At 38.5% G+C, this 15,434-nt stretch overlaps 1 protein-coding gene across 3 annotated transcripts in view; it reads left to right on the forward strand.

Annotated features, from left to right (window-relative positions):
- CSMD3 (CUB and Sushi multiple domains 3) overlaps window positions 1–15,434 on the forward strand; it is a 1,171,353-nt gene that overhangs the window by 1,089,072 nt on the left and 66,847 nt on the right. For all 3 annotated transcript variants that reach the window (XM_065399724.1, XM_065399725.1, XM_065399726.1), the window contains 2 exons: window positions 3,299–3,484; window positions 6,964–7,137. In XM_065399724.1, the coding sequence (XP_065255796.1) occupies window positions 3,299–3,484; window positions 6,964–7,137 (360 nt within the window). The remainder of the gene's footprint in view (window positions 1–3,298; window positions 3,485–6,963; window positions 7,138–15,434) is intronic.

Consider the following 15,434-nt stretch of genomic DNA (forward strand, 5'->3'; position numbering starts at 1 on the left):
TGAAATTTTAAGATTTATTTGTATTTGGTTTTACTTTTTTATTTTCAATTAATATAAATATACTATTGTTCCCAATAAAAGATTACAGAAGATTATAGCCTAGTTTTCTTGGAGCAGCCCTTTTGCTACTGAACACAGCTTTTACAGCAGTGTCTTTTGAAATTAATATATTGATACACAAGAACTGGAGGGTTACAGAAATATGTTTTGAAGATTTAAAAAATTGTCTCCCCTTAGAAAATGTGTAGTTCTCAAGAAATCCTGATTGCATCCAAGTAGAAATAGCATCAAAGAGCTATCCTGCAGCTGAGTCAGCATCATGTGGGCTTCCCGAAATTTCCTATAAACTTTGGGTTCTAGGATGATACAGAATGTTAAATCATATAGTGTATTTATATTCATCTTACTTAATACATTTTCCTTTCAATTAGATTAATTACTCTGCCTTGAGCCCTAGTGAAAAACTATTTACAGAACTTTATTTTTAAATCTTTTATTTGTAGTTAAGAAATTATTATTCTTTTTAAATTCACAATAGAAAACTCCCATTGTGTGCTAAGAGTATATTTCATCTTCAGCCCAATAGCAATACATTATCTTGGTTATATATTATTCTGAAAGAACTCAAATGTGAAGTTGCGAAACTATTAACTATGGTTTGTAACCTGTCCTTTAAATTGGCTTCTGTACCCAATGACTGGAAGATAGCTAATGTAACGCCAATATTTAAAAAGGGCTCTAGAGGTGATCCTAGTAATTACAGACTGGTAAGTTTAACGTCAGTACCAGGCAAATTAATTGAAACAATAGTAAAGAATAAAATTGTCAGACACATAGAAGAACATAAACTGTTGGGCAAAAGTCAACATGGTTTCTGTAAAGGAAAATCGTGTCTTACGAATCTATTAGAGTTCTTTGAAGGGGTCAACAAACATGTGGACAAGGGGGATCCAGTGGACATAGTGTACTTAGATTTCCAGAAAGCCTTTGACAAGGTCCCTCACCAAAGGCTCTTACGTAAATTAAGTTGTCATGGGATAAGAGGGAAGAGTCCTTTCATGGATTGAGAACTGGTTAAAAGACAGGGAATAAATGGTAAATTCTCAGAATGGAGAGGGGTAACAAGTGGTGTCCCCCAAGGGTCAGTCCTAGGACCAATCCTATTAAACTTATTCATAATGATCTCGAGAAAAGGGTAAAAAGTGAGGTGCAAAGTTTGCAGATGATACTAAACTGCGCAAGATAGTTAAGACCAAAGCAGACTGTGAAGAACTTCAAAAAGATCTCACAAAACTAAGTGATTGGGCAACAAAATGGCAAATGAAATTTAATGTGGATAAATGTAAAGTAATGCACACTGGAAGAAATAACCCCAACTATACATACAATATGATGGGGGCTAATTTAGCTACAATGAATCAGGAAAAAGATCTTGGAGTCATCGTGGATAGTTCTCTGAAGACGTCTAAGCAGTGTGCAGCGGCGGTCAAAAAAGCAAACAGGATGTTAGGAATCATTAAAAAGGGGATAGAAAATAAGACGGAGAGTATCTTATTGCCCTTGTATAAATCCATGGTACGCCCACATCTTGAATACTGCATACAGATGTGGTCTCCTCATCTCAAAAAAGATATACTGGCATTAGAAAAGGTTCAGAGAAGGGCAACTAAAATGATTAGGGGTTTGGAACGGGTCCCATATGAGGAGAGATTAAAGAGGCTAGGACTTTTCAGCTTGGAAAAGAGGAGACTAAGGGGGGATATAACAGAGGTATATAAAATCATGAGTGATGTAGAGAAAGTAAATAAGGAAAAGTTATTTACTTGTTCCCATAATACAAGAACTAGGGGCCACCAAATGAAATTAATGGGCAGCAGGTTTAAAACAAATAAAAGGAAGTTCTTCCTCACACAGCGCACAGTCAACTTGTGGAACTCCTTGCCTGAGGAGGTTGTGAAGGCTAGGACTATAACTGTTTAAAAGAGAACTGGATAAATTCATGGAGGTTAAGTCTGTTAATGGATATTAGCCAGGATGGGTAAGGAAGGGTGTCCTAGCCTCTGTTTGTCAGAAGGTGGAGATGGATGGCAGGAGAGAGATCACTTGATCATTGCCTGTTGGGTTCACTCCCTCTGGGGCACCTGGCGAAGTTGAGGACCCCAAAGAACCAACCAGGTTGTTCACATCATTAACAAAAGCTCCCTTCAGTGAAAGGTGGAGATAGATAGATAGATAGACAGCTATCTATATATCTATCTTCCCGCCTACGCTACCCAATGGGAGATGCCAACCAGAGGGGTGTATGATAAGCCCTGCCCCTCTCGTAGAGACAGGCACCTAACTCCAGGAGACAGGGAGACACCTAGCCCTGCTAATGATTCTCAGCTGTGAACCCTCTCCTGGCACTGTTTTAGCAAGAAGCTGAGGAGCAGGAGGAAGTGGTGCTTTCCTTATCATGTTTATTCCAGTGATTAGAGTTTTTACCGGGATGTGAAATCCCAGGTTCAATTGAAGAGGGGTCTCCCACCTTTCAGGAGAGTGCTCTAACCACTGAGCTATGGTACAGTCTGATGTGGGGTTCCCTGAATCTCTCCTGTTGAAGCTGTTCCACTGTAGATAAATAATGAAAGAGTGATTGTGGCAAGAGGACTGGACCCTGTGCCTTCCACCTCCCAAGTGGATGTCCTAACCACGGACTACAGGGTCGTTCTCACACTTTCTGCCCCTCTGTGGTCCATTGATTATTTAAATATTTATCCATAGTGGAACAGTCATTGGGCGAGAGAGGGAAAATGACTCTGCTTTAATCACTGGGTTACAAGGTGGGCACCACCTCCTCCTTCTCCTCCTCCGTCTGGATTTTGAAAGGGACCCAATCTGTTAAACAGCTTCTGAGCATGCCTACTGGATTATGCCCTGCATATGACTTATTAGGCCAAATGCCCGTCTTGTCCTGGTTTGTGAATCACTCTAGGGTTTAAATGGGAGAATCTAGCATCCTGATGCCTAGAGTGAAGAAGCATTGCACATGACCAGAGATGGATGTGTAGGTGCCAAAGAAACTTTTACTCTGGAAACTTAGGCACCAAGTGAATTCAGGTTCCTTGCGTGGTTTGATGGGATATTTGCACATCATAATGATCCCAATACTGGGACTTAGGTGCCTAATGGACTTAGGTGCCTAAATCCTTTTGTGCATCCAGACCTCAGTAATAAAGCTATCACAAATTTATTTATAAAACAATATATTATACATGTGTAATCTAAAAATGAGTTTCAAATGTATCACTTTTTTTAGTGGTCAACTGTTCTGATCCTGGAATCCCTGCAAATTCCATACGAGAAAGTAAAATAGAACATGGAAATTTCACCTATGGAACAGTGGTGTTTTATGACTGCAATCCTGGACATTTTTTATTTGGATCTTCAGTTTTAGTCTGTCAACCAAATGGTCACTGGGATAAGCCACTACCTGAATGTATTAGTAAGTAGATAATGTGTATTTTTCTGTAAGATAAAGAAAAATGGGCCATATATTTTATGATGTTTTACACTGATTTTGCTGTAAATAGTATATCTGTCTCTTCTGTCTCTCTATGTGGGCACTCAGTTAGATGATGATGGTAGAAATTAGACAGAGAGATCCTATATACATAGGTTTTTAAATGTGTGATAACTATATAAGGCCTCAAAGGCAGCAGAGGTATCCCAGGTCTGTTATACATGGTGTATGAAAGTGTTATCTGTGGAGAGGCCATGCAAAAAAACTCCACTTCTTTGGCATATCATAGAAGAATAATCCTTGGGAGTACTGTGCATCAGTAGAAGAGGTGTTTGGGAGCAGGGGTGTATCCAGTAGGTGTGCAGCTACATGGATGCACTGACTACATGGAACTTTCATAGCAATAAATAATGACACTGGACCTCTAAAGTTGTACTGGAAGCCACATAAGAGCTGCAAGGTTTTCAACAACAAGCCCTTGAGTTGTACAGGGAGATTCTTTTCCTCAATCCTTTTTGTAGGTCCCTTTACAAAGACTTGTTTTTGGACTAGGCTTTCTCTCTTGTATGAGACATCAGGTTGAGAGAGAAAACAAGATAAAGAGTTGTTAACCCAGGCATTTTGGCAACATTTCTGGAAGAGTGTGGACAAATTCTGCATTTATTATTTATCCTTTAGGCAGGATTTTTCTCTTCCCATTTTCTCTCAACAGTTCTCAGTTTTTAATTCTTCCAGGTTTTTTTTTTTTTTTTTTTTTATAAATGATCTTCATTCCAGGAGTCTTCCTTATCTTTTATATAGTTTGTAGTTATTTTACAACTCTCATTTGTTAAACTGGCATTAAAGTTTGCAGTCCCTATGAGTAATTGAAGCAGAAAAACATTACTGGAATGGTGTAGTTGTCAAAAACAGCCATTAGAAATGCAAAAATGTCAGAGTTAAGGTTAAATGTAAAGGAAAGCCAAACATATGAAACCATGAAAATGCACAGGTAAGGCACTGACATAATCTTAGCTCTGTCTCCATAGCTATGCCCTGAGGGAAAAAGAAAACCAGGGACTCTAAAAGAATCTTATCCATTCATAATAAGCAGTTTCATCTCATCAATAACTACATTATTAAAATGCCTTACTCTTAATCATCTTCCAATTTGACCTTCTTTACAGCCAGGCATAATCCGCAGACAGAATTCATGTGATAGTTGTTTGATTAAAAATAGCATACTAATGGCAGTCTTTCCCTCTTTTCATTAGGGACTCGAACTTGCAGAGTGCTGAGCATTCTTATCCAGAAAGCACATGAGCACATGCTTAATTTTCACATAGCAGTCAAGGGACAAAAGTTAAGCACATGCTTAAATGATTTGCTGGATCAAGGCCAGAATGCTCATCGCTTTGCAGAAAACACATGCCAACTATTATACAAATGTGATTAAACACAGACTGAGTGTATCTATAAATGAAAAACTCCAAGACTGAGATCATTAAATTATAATGCTATAATAAAAAGAGCTAAGGTTAGTGAATGACGATCTTCACACAGCATCAAGTCATGTACAGTATGTATTCAACCAATGCTCTGTTATGCACAATTTAAATGCTAAGAACCTTGCAGTCGTCTTCAAATCTAATATGTCCACAACCATAGACTGAATACCTATCTTCGAGCCCTTATGGAAGAAGATGATGACGGGAAGATGGGAGGGTGGAAGTGGCAATTAAATCAGTACAGTGGCTATTCTATTATCAAGATATTTACAGCTATAAGCCATAGTCTTCATGAAGCACTTAGAAAAAATGTCTTTGATCAGACATTAACGCATCACACAAAGTAAGGGTAAAAGAACAAGGAGGGAGAGATGCAAAGCTAGAATCGTTATGGGGACAGAAATAAGGTGATTTGGATGCCTTACCACTGAGCATTTTCATAAGTGCAAATGTTTGGTCTCCTTCAAAGTTCAACCTTCGCTCTGAATTCTCTGGGTTTTTAATGGTTGCTTTTAAATAACTACATGCTCTTGTAAGGATTTTTACTTTCAAGTCACTGATATGTACCCTTAAACTTAACAACGTTTTTTTTTTCTCTGATAGATAAATATAAGAGCAATTAAACCTTACTTGAAAATGTTCCCAATTTCAAATTCCAACTGATGTTTTATTTCTTTTCAGCACTGCAGGGCAAACCTTCATTTCCTTGACATACATAATCCACCTGTCTACTGTTCTACAGAGTAGTGCATAAGGCCTTTTTTCTCTTTATTTTATTCTTATGAAATAGATGCCTGTTGGGCTAACCATGATAACTTTCCCATTATTTTATAAAACTTTCTAATACATATTAGATTTCTGAAACAATTTCAATGGCTTTACCAGGATTTAAAATGCAGAACCTTGTAAAATACTATTTTTGACCAATTTCTACAAATGCTTCTTACAAGATTTTGTTATAGGTGTGTTTAAGAGACAAGTAAAAGAAAAAAGTAATCAGCATTACTTATTATGGAATTCTCTCTTTGCTTTCTTCAGTGTAATTACACAATATCAGCTTACATCTCCTTTTCTGCACTCCTGTTATTTTTTCTGCACTGTTGCAGTTAGAGTTTGCTACCAGTGTTGTATATGAAGTTGAACATTGTTCAGGTACCACTGTCTGCACTCCACGCAGCACACACCCTAAAGGTGTAAGGTTAAAAGCTTCTGAGTCAATCTTAATAAAAAGCTAATTCAGCCTGAAAGGAAAACTGCTTATGTGTAAATTGGCTTTTCTAAGGCCCTGATCCCTAGCTCCCAGGGAGAGACATTGCTTCAGAGAAAGTAGGGTGGGGAGAGGAGGTGGAAAAGGTGAAGCCGTCAAAGGATGGTCCATTCTTTTCAATTCCCAGGTGCAGTGAGAGCTCACAGAGGAATTGTACCTAGCTCAGGCATAATTGCTTCACAAGCTACCCTTGGGACTCCGCATTGCCCCTAAGACAGGCCATAGCCTTAAAGGCAAAATATGGTCTTTATATTGCAAAATATTTGGGCCCAATTCCTGGTCTCCATAAACACATATCAGGAAATTAGGAGATAGAAGCTCAAGGTTTATATATATAGATATAGTTCTGCGGAGACCAGCCCTAAGGTACAGGCATCTTGTGTAATTTATATATATATATACATCTAGGGTATATATATTTAATTACACTAAATGCCTGTACCTTAAGGCTCAACTCAGCAGGAATATTAGAAGTACATTATCATTAATTTTGGATAATGTACACATGACCCTTCAAGAGACATCTGTTTCACAGCATCTGTCAGAATTTGGTTCTTGATATATTATTCATATTTAATAAATTAACATTAAAGAATCCAGCGTCTTCACAAGATGTATGTATAAAATATGGGAATTCTAATGGTAAATGTAAGAAGTTTGATCGGTGATTATAATATTTTTTTATCTTCAATAATTATGTATTGTAGTGATTGACTGTGGCCATCCTGGCATTCCTCCTAATGCGATCCTGTCTGGAGAGAAGTATACATTTGGGTCTACTGTTCATTATACCTGCACAGGAAGGCGATCACTATTAGGCCAATCATCTCGCACATGTCAATTAAATGGACATTGGAGTGGATCTCTGCCTCATTGCTCAGGTACCACTTTTGAAGTATGTGAATGTGGTCTTGAAAACATTTAAAATTTCCATAGGTTTTTGTGGAAGCCTATTTGCTTTTTTTATTATTTGAAAAACAAATAAAAGATTAAACATATCCATTAAAAATATGATGTTTGTGGAAGTGCCATAAAAATAAGTAAAATTATTTGTACAAGATAATCCAGTGGGAAAACTGAACTTTGTTAATAACATTTAATATGAAGGGAAATGACACACTCAATGGGATGGGACAAGTGACCATTTGGTTTTGAACATGTGTATTTTTATTATATGCACATTGATGATAAGAATATTGGTTTCCAGAGGGAGAGCTCCTGCACCATTATTTCCTCAAGATAATGATTTCAATTTTATATAACTTGAAAAATGACTCGTCATTTGAGCTCACAGGCCTCAAGTTAAGTCTAAAATATGTTTTGCATCTGCCCTTTCAGTAAAGCCCCAAGTGCTCTAACTAATTTCAAGCATGGGATGTTGTTGTTTTGGTTTTGCATGGTAACTAGTGAATCATCTTGAATGGAAATGGGCCCAAATCACAAAAATTGAGATCCTCATGTTGAACATAGCAAAGCCGAGGAGTGCTACAATGCAGGCTTTTGGTTTGGTCCAGTACACCTAAAGAGGCCAACTGAGAAGTACATATCTGAGACATACACAGAGTTAAGGGCCTTTTAGATCTCAGGTTGTACTTCAAGCCCATTTCTCATCTTCACTAAGTTTTACTTCTCAATAAATACAGGAGTTTATTTTTTCTCTTGGCAACATCATACTTCCATCACATAAGTTACAGCAATCAATATTTTCATCTTGGAGCATTTTCAGATCTATATTGCTTTGATTATAAGAACATAGCTATTTTAATGTTCAGGACCTAGGAAGAAGCCATAGGCCGTATTCTCTCCTGAGTTCTGCCTACACAGAAAATTATGTGCAAGTCTGACATCCTAGATTCTGCTCCCATCCTAATCTTACGGTCAAATTTGATATCATTCAAAATAGCCTTTGGCTTTTTAATAATATTTCTTTTTTCCCACCTTTTATTTCTTTGGTTTATTTAGACTGTAAATTCTTCATTTTAGTCACTCGGTTAATATACATTTGTACAGCACCTAGCACAATGGGGCCCTAATTTCAGCTGGGATCTCTAGTATTACTACAATAGAAATGATAAATAATTATAATTAAAATAATAATTTTAGATGAAGATCTTGCTGTTAAGATCCAAAAAGAGGCCTGACCACAAAGAAAATGGGCATGTCATGCCTGAAGTCAGATTGCTTGCTCACTTTGCCTGAACCAGCATAGTACTGATGTGATAAGTCAAATAACTATTATTTGCAGTGAGTCAGGGTTTACTCAGGGGCTAAGCCTGTTCTTAAGACATCCAGCAGGTAGATGTGGTTAAGCACACCCGCTGATGTTATTATCCTGCTCCATCAGTTCCTCTTCTTCCATAAATCTTCATTTACCAACATAAAGTGTGATTGTTCATTTTTTATAGTTTTTCACCTAATTTCACCCAGGGTATATTCTCATAAAAATCAGTTGGAGTATTGCCACTGACTTCAATGGAAGCAGGTTCAGGTTCCTATTGCATATGATGATTAGAACTGCTCATCATGTGAAAAACAGCATGGAATTTGAATCTATTTATACATTTGAAATTCAGATTTGGATTCGCCAAACCTAGTTTTTAAAACCAGTAGGGGTGTGTCTGTATATATATATATATATATATATATATATATATATATATATATATATATATATCAACAGAATTTGTCTTTGAGTTTCTGGATTTAAACAAAACTCCAAACTTAAAAATATCTACAGAGCAGGGTGCAGACACACACAGAATTAAACTGTAAAAAATATTCACATAAATTTTAGTGAATACAAAACAATAGTTTTTTTCACAACTCTGCTGATATTACATTTGATAATTGAGATAAGTACTTCAAAATAGTGTAAATGAATAAATATATACAATTAAAAAAATTAATTAAGATGTTCTCTCTCTCTCTCTCTCTCTCTCACACACACACATACTGTGAGGAAGCTCAGAGGTTAAATCAGCATCTAGGAAAAAAATAAAGCCAAATTCTATAAGAGAAACCTCTATATACTTCTGCATTTGCAGAGATTCAAATGTGGGTCACATTGAGCAAAACTTAGATTTGGTGTAGAACCTTAATAATGTCACCCACTTATATATATATAAACACCACTAGCTCTGGCAACCTGAAATTATGTGGAGTCATTATTTTTCAGTAATATTGTCTATAACTTTAATTTGATGTTTCATAAATAAATACATACATACATACATACATAAACAAACTAGGACCTGGTGCCTAGGTTGTTTCATGGAGCATATTACAAAGCCATACAAAAAGAGACAAAAAGTGAGCGCATTCACAGCCCTTTTTACACGTAGGCAGGAATTCACATAGGTTTTTCATGTGTTTCCTGAAGCAGTCTGCTGCCTGGCCATCTGCATTTTAAATTATTCTTCAGATCTAGAGCTAGTAGGAGTTGAGGTGTCCCATTGACATCATCTGATGTTTTTTGATAAATACCTTTCAGGAATCACACACGTCATCTGGAGAGAGCAGAGTTATTATGGAACTCGCAGAAACTCAAAATTACTGTTACATGAGCAAAGTCACTGTCATGCATTTAAATAAGTTGTCTGGCCATGGACACCTTCAATAAAAATGGAAAGCCAAATTCTCCGATGGTGTAGTTCTGGTGTAACTCTAGGGACATCAATGGAGTTATGCCAGCAGAAAATTTGGTCCAGATGTGGGGGCAGAAAGTATCTGCATGTAGACCGAGAAAATCATCGTTGAATCCCTGCAATTAGGAGGTCAACATAATTATTGTCTATATAACACTATTGGAGCCATTACCACTGTCATTTTATGATAAAAATAGTCACTAATAGATGGTCTTTTTGCTAGTCCACTATAACATTCCATCAAGCTGGACTGTGATTAACCTCCCCTGGATGGTCACGGTAATCATTCCTAGACATTTTTTAACAAATAGATTTAAATCTGTATATTAGTAACAAAAAGACGGCAGATCAGAGTGCATAATGGGGTTAATTTATAAGGAAAAGGTATGACACACTTTTGTAAGGCACAAAGCCCTTTTTTACTTCAATCACAATAAAAGTAGCAGTAATAGTAGTAGTGGTAGTACCTAGGAACTGGTTGAGAATGGGGATCATTGTGCTGGGCATTGCACAAATACAGAGTAATAGACACTCCCTGCCCTGAATGTTTTGCAATCTAAATAGACAAGATGGACAAAATGTAGGGGATGTATCCAAAGTTATGACCCTAAACACTTTACCTAGGGCACTTTTGGTGTAATGCATAAAACGTAGTGACCAAAATGTTCAAACTTGATGTCTTAAGTTAATCACCTCAATAAGCGGCTTGGATTTTGGAAATCCTGAATGTTCAGAACCTCCATTGTCTTGACTGTATTTTGGGTTTGGGGAGTTGTGGATATTCACCATCTTTGAAAATCTAGCTCCTCAAATACTCTAATGATTGGGGTCATGGGAATCTAAATAAATAAATGTAGGTGCCCTAGAAAGATTTTGATACCTAAATTTAGGGGTACAAATGTGAAACATTTTGGCTATCATATCTACAACTAGCTCGTTCACTCATACGCATGAGGAAATTTTCTAATGCTAGTAAACACCAATGAATTAGAATAGATAGGGTCCTGTGCATTTTTTCCCACATGTGCAGAAACATCACATTCTAATAATTCATAGATTCATAGATTCTAGGACTGGAAGGGACCTCGAGAGGTCATCGAGTCCAGTCCCCTGCATGCATGGCAGGACCAAATACTGTCTAGACCATCCCTGATAGACATTTATCTAACCTACACTTAAATATCTCCAGAGATGGAGATTCCACAACCTCTCTAGCCAATTTATTCCAGTGTTTAACCACCCTGACAGTTAGGAATTTTTCCTAATGTCCAACCTAGACCTCCCTTGCTGCAGTTTAAGCCCATTGCTTTTGTTCTATCCTTAGAGGCTAAGGTGAACAAGTTTTCTCCCTCCTCCTTATGACACCCTTTTAGATACCTGAAAACTGCTATCATGTCCCCTCTCAGTCTTCTCTTTTCCAAACTAAACAAACCCAATTCTTTCAGCCTTCCTTCATAGGTCATGTTCTCAAGACCTTTAATCATTCTTGTTGCTCTTCTCTGGACACTCTCCAATTTCTCCACATCTTTCTTGAAATGCGGTGCCCAGAACTGGACAAAATACTCCAGCTGAGGCTTAACCAGAGCAGAGTAGAGCGGAAGAATGACTTCTCGTGTCTTGCTCACAACACACCTGTTAATACATCCCAGAATCATATTTGCTTTTTTTGCAACAGCATCACACTGTTGACTCATATTTAGCTTGTGGTCCACTATAACCCCTAGATCCCTTTCTGCCGTACTCCTTCCTAGACAGTCTCTTCCCATTCTGTATGTGTGAAACTGATTTTTTCTTCCTAAGTGGAGCACTTTGCATTTGTCTTTGTTAAACTTCATCCTGTTTAACTCAGACCATTTCTCCAATTTGTCCAGATCATTTTGAATTATGATCCTGTCCTCCAAAGCAGTTGCAATCCCTCCCAGTTTGGTATCATCTGCAAACTTAATAAGCGTACTTTCTATGCCAATATCTAAGTCGTTAATGAAGATATTGAACAGAGCCGGTCCCAAAACAGACCCCTGCAGAACCCCACTTGTTATGCCTTTCCAGCAGGATTGGGAACCATTAATAACAACTCTCTGAGTATGGTTATCCAACCAGTTATGCACCCACCTTATAGTAGCCCCATCTAAATTGTATTTGCCTAGTTTATCGATAAGAATATCATGCGAGACTGTATCAAATGCCTTACTAAAGTCTAGGTATACCACATCCACAGCTTCTACCTTATCCACAAGTCTCGTTATCCTATCAAAGAAAGCTATCAGATTGGTTTGACACGATTTGTTCTTTACAAATCCATGCTGGCTATTCCCTATCACCTTACCACTTTCAAGTGTTTGCAGATGATTTCCTTAATTACTTGCTCCATTATCTTCCCTGGCACAGACGTTAAACTAACTGGTCTGTAGTTTCCTGGGTTATTTTTATTTTCCTTTTTATAGATGGCACTATATTTGCCCTTTTCCAGTCTTCTGGAATCTCTCCTGTCTCCCATGATTTTCCAAAGATAATAGCTAGAGGCTCAGATACCTCCTCTATGAGCTCCTTGAGTATTCTAGGATGCATTTCATCAGGCCCTGGTGTCTTGCAGGCATCTAACTTTTCTAAGTGATTTTTAACTTGTTCTTTTTTAATTTTATCTGCTAAACCTACCCCCTTCCCATTAGCATTCACTATGTTAGGCATTCCTTCAGACTTCTCGGTGAAGACAGAAACAAAGAAGTCATTAAGCATCTATGCCATTTCCAAGTTTCCTGTTACTGTTTCTTCCTCTTCACTGAGCAGTGGGCCTACCCTGTCTTTGGTCTTCCTCTTGCTTCTAATGTATTGATAAAATTCTTCTTGTTTCCCTTTATTCCTGTAGCTAGTTTGAGCTCATTTTGTGCCTTTGCCTTTCTAATCTTGCCCCTGCATTCCTGTGTTGTTTGCCTATATTCATCCTTTGTAATCTGTCCTAGTTTCCATTTTTTATATGACTCCTTTTTATTTTTTAGATCATGCAAGATCTCGTGGTTAAGCCAAGGTGGACTTTTGCCACATTTTCTATCTTTCCTAACCAGCGGAATAGCTTGCTTTTGGGCCCTTAATAGTGTCCCTTTGAAAAACTGCCAACTCTCCTCAGTTGTTTTTCCCCTCAGTCTTGATTCCCTTACCTATCAGCTCTCTGAGCTTACCAAAATCCGCCTTCCTGAAATCCATTGTCTCTATTTTGCTGTTCTCCCTTCTATCCTTCCTTAGAATTGCAAACTCTATGATTTCATGATCACTTTCACCCAAGCTGCCTTCTACTTTCAAATTCTCAACGAGTTCCTCCCTATTTGTTAAAATCAAGTCTAGAACAGCTTCCCCCCTAGTAGCTTTTTCAACCTTCTGAAATAAAAAGTTGTCTGCAATGCAGTCCAAGAATTTGTTGGATAGTCTGTGCCCCGCTGTGTTATTTTCCCAACATATATTTGGATAATTGAAGTCCCCCATCACCACCAAATCTTGGGCTTTGGATGATTTTGTTAGTTGTTTAAAAAAAGCCTCATCCACCTCTTCTACCTGGTTAGGTGGCCTGTAGTAGACGCCTAGCATGACAGCACCCTTGTTTTTTACCCCTTTTAGCCTAACCCAGAGACTCTCAACACTTCCGTCTCCTATGTCCATCTCCACCTCAGTCCAAGTGTGTACATTTTTAATATATAAAGGCAACACCTCCTCCCTTTTCCCCCGTCTATCCTTCCTGAGCAAGCTGTACCCATCCACACCAACATTCCAATCATGTGTATTATCCCACCAAGTTTCAGTGATGCCAACAATGTCATAGTTGTATTTATTTATTAGCACGTACAGTTCTTCCTGCTTATTACCCATACTTCTCGCATTTGTATATAGGCATCTAAGATACTGGTTTGATCTTGCCTCCCAGTTTTGTCCTGACCCTCCTTTCTCTCTGCCAGTATAGCCCACACTCCCTCTTGTTTCCGACCCATCTCCCAGGTCTCCATGTTCCCTACTTACCTGTGGGCTTTGCTCACCTTTCCCCGTCGAACCTAGTTTAAAGCCCTCCTCACTAGGTTAGCCAGTCTGTGTCCAAATAGAGTCTTTCCCCTCCTTGAAAGGTGAACGCCATCTCTGCCTAGCAGTCCTTCCTCGAATAGCATCCCGTGGTCGAGGAAGCCAAAGCCCTCCTGGCGACACCATCTTTGCAGCCAGGCATTCACCTCCATGATGCATCTGTCTCTGCCCGGGCCCCTACCTTTGACAGGAAGAATTGAAGAATCGAAGAGAATACCACCTGCGCTCCAAACTCCTTCACCCGTACTCCCAGAGCCCTGTAGTCACTCTTGATCACACTCAGTGTCACACTGCGCAGTATCATTTGTGCCCACATGGATGAGTAGCATGGGGTAGTAGTCAGAGGGCTGGATAATCCTCGACAATGCCTCCGTAACATTTCCGATACGGGCTCCCGGCAGGCAGCATACCTCCCGAGATGAAATGTCAGGGCGACAGATGGGCGCCTCCGTCCCCCTCAGCAGAGAATCTCTGACCACCACTACCCTACGTTTCCTATTCGCAGTGGAAACGTAGGGTACTACATTACCATGTTGGAAGGTTTTCAGAAATGAGGGGTCAGTTCAATACTGTTTAACTTCATTTTACTTTTCTCTGGACCAAATTCTACCTCTTTTTGTGTTATGGGTAAAATCTATGTCCCTAAAAAAAAACAACCTCAGAACCCAAACCCCATCCTTCTAGAGATGCACTACTGTTAACAGATGCCCAATTCTGCTGTTTTTTCCTGAGTTTGTGGCAGGCAAAGGAAGATAAACATGGGATGCAAAATACTGAATGGGTTAAACCCACAGACCAGCCCTTGATTTACGTAGCCACCTGAACTAGAATGAGTACTACTACTACTACTACTACTACTACTACTTATTATTATTATTATTATTATTAAATTGCTCATATATTATACAATTCTCCATAAATCACAAAACAAAATAATCCAATGCTTCCCATCTCACGCTCCCTCACTACTCAACTCAAAAGATGTTTCTGTTGGTGAAGAGAGGAAATAGGTAAAATACCTCTGCTAGTTCTGGTCTGCATTCAGCACCCTGCTGTGCTGATGGGGATGGTTGGCAAGGGCTGTCTCTCTGTCACTAACCCCCCACCTGTGATGCTCCAGTTATTCGTAAACTCCACTGAGTCCATACGTGCCAGGGATCTGTCATTCATTGGTCAAATGTGAGTGCCCTGGGTTCTCACTGTTTCCCACAGATAACAGCATGTCCTTATGACTCTGATATTTAAGTTCAGATAAATACCTACACGGGTTATTATAGAGAGAGAGAATTTTATTTACCCCATTTATAAATACATTTTAGCACTGCCATGTATTTACCCTTTAGATCCTTGTTAGTGCAAGAGACTGTACATTTTATTATTTGTAAAAAATGTCACCAAATCTATGTGCTTTATGTCTTTGGGCCAAAACCTCAGCTGCTGTAAACCAGTATAGGTCCACCGAATTCGTTGAA

This window comes from Emys orbicularis, chromosome 2, assembly GCF_028017835.1.
Source record: "Emys orbicularis isolate rEmyOrb1 chromosome 2, rEmyOrb1.hap1, whole genome shotgun sequence".
In the NCBI taxonomy this organism is placed as follows: Eukaryota; Metazoa; Chordata; order Testudines; family Emydidae; genus Emys; species Emys orbicularis.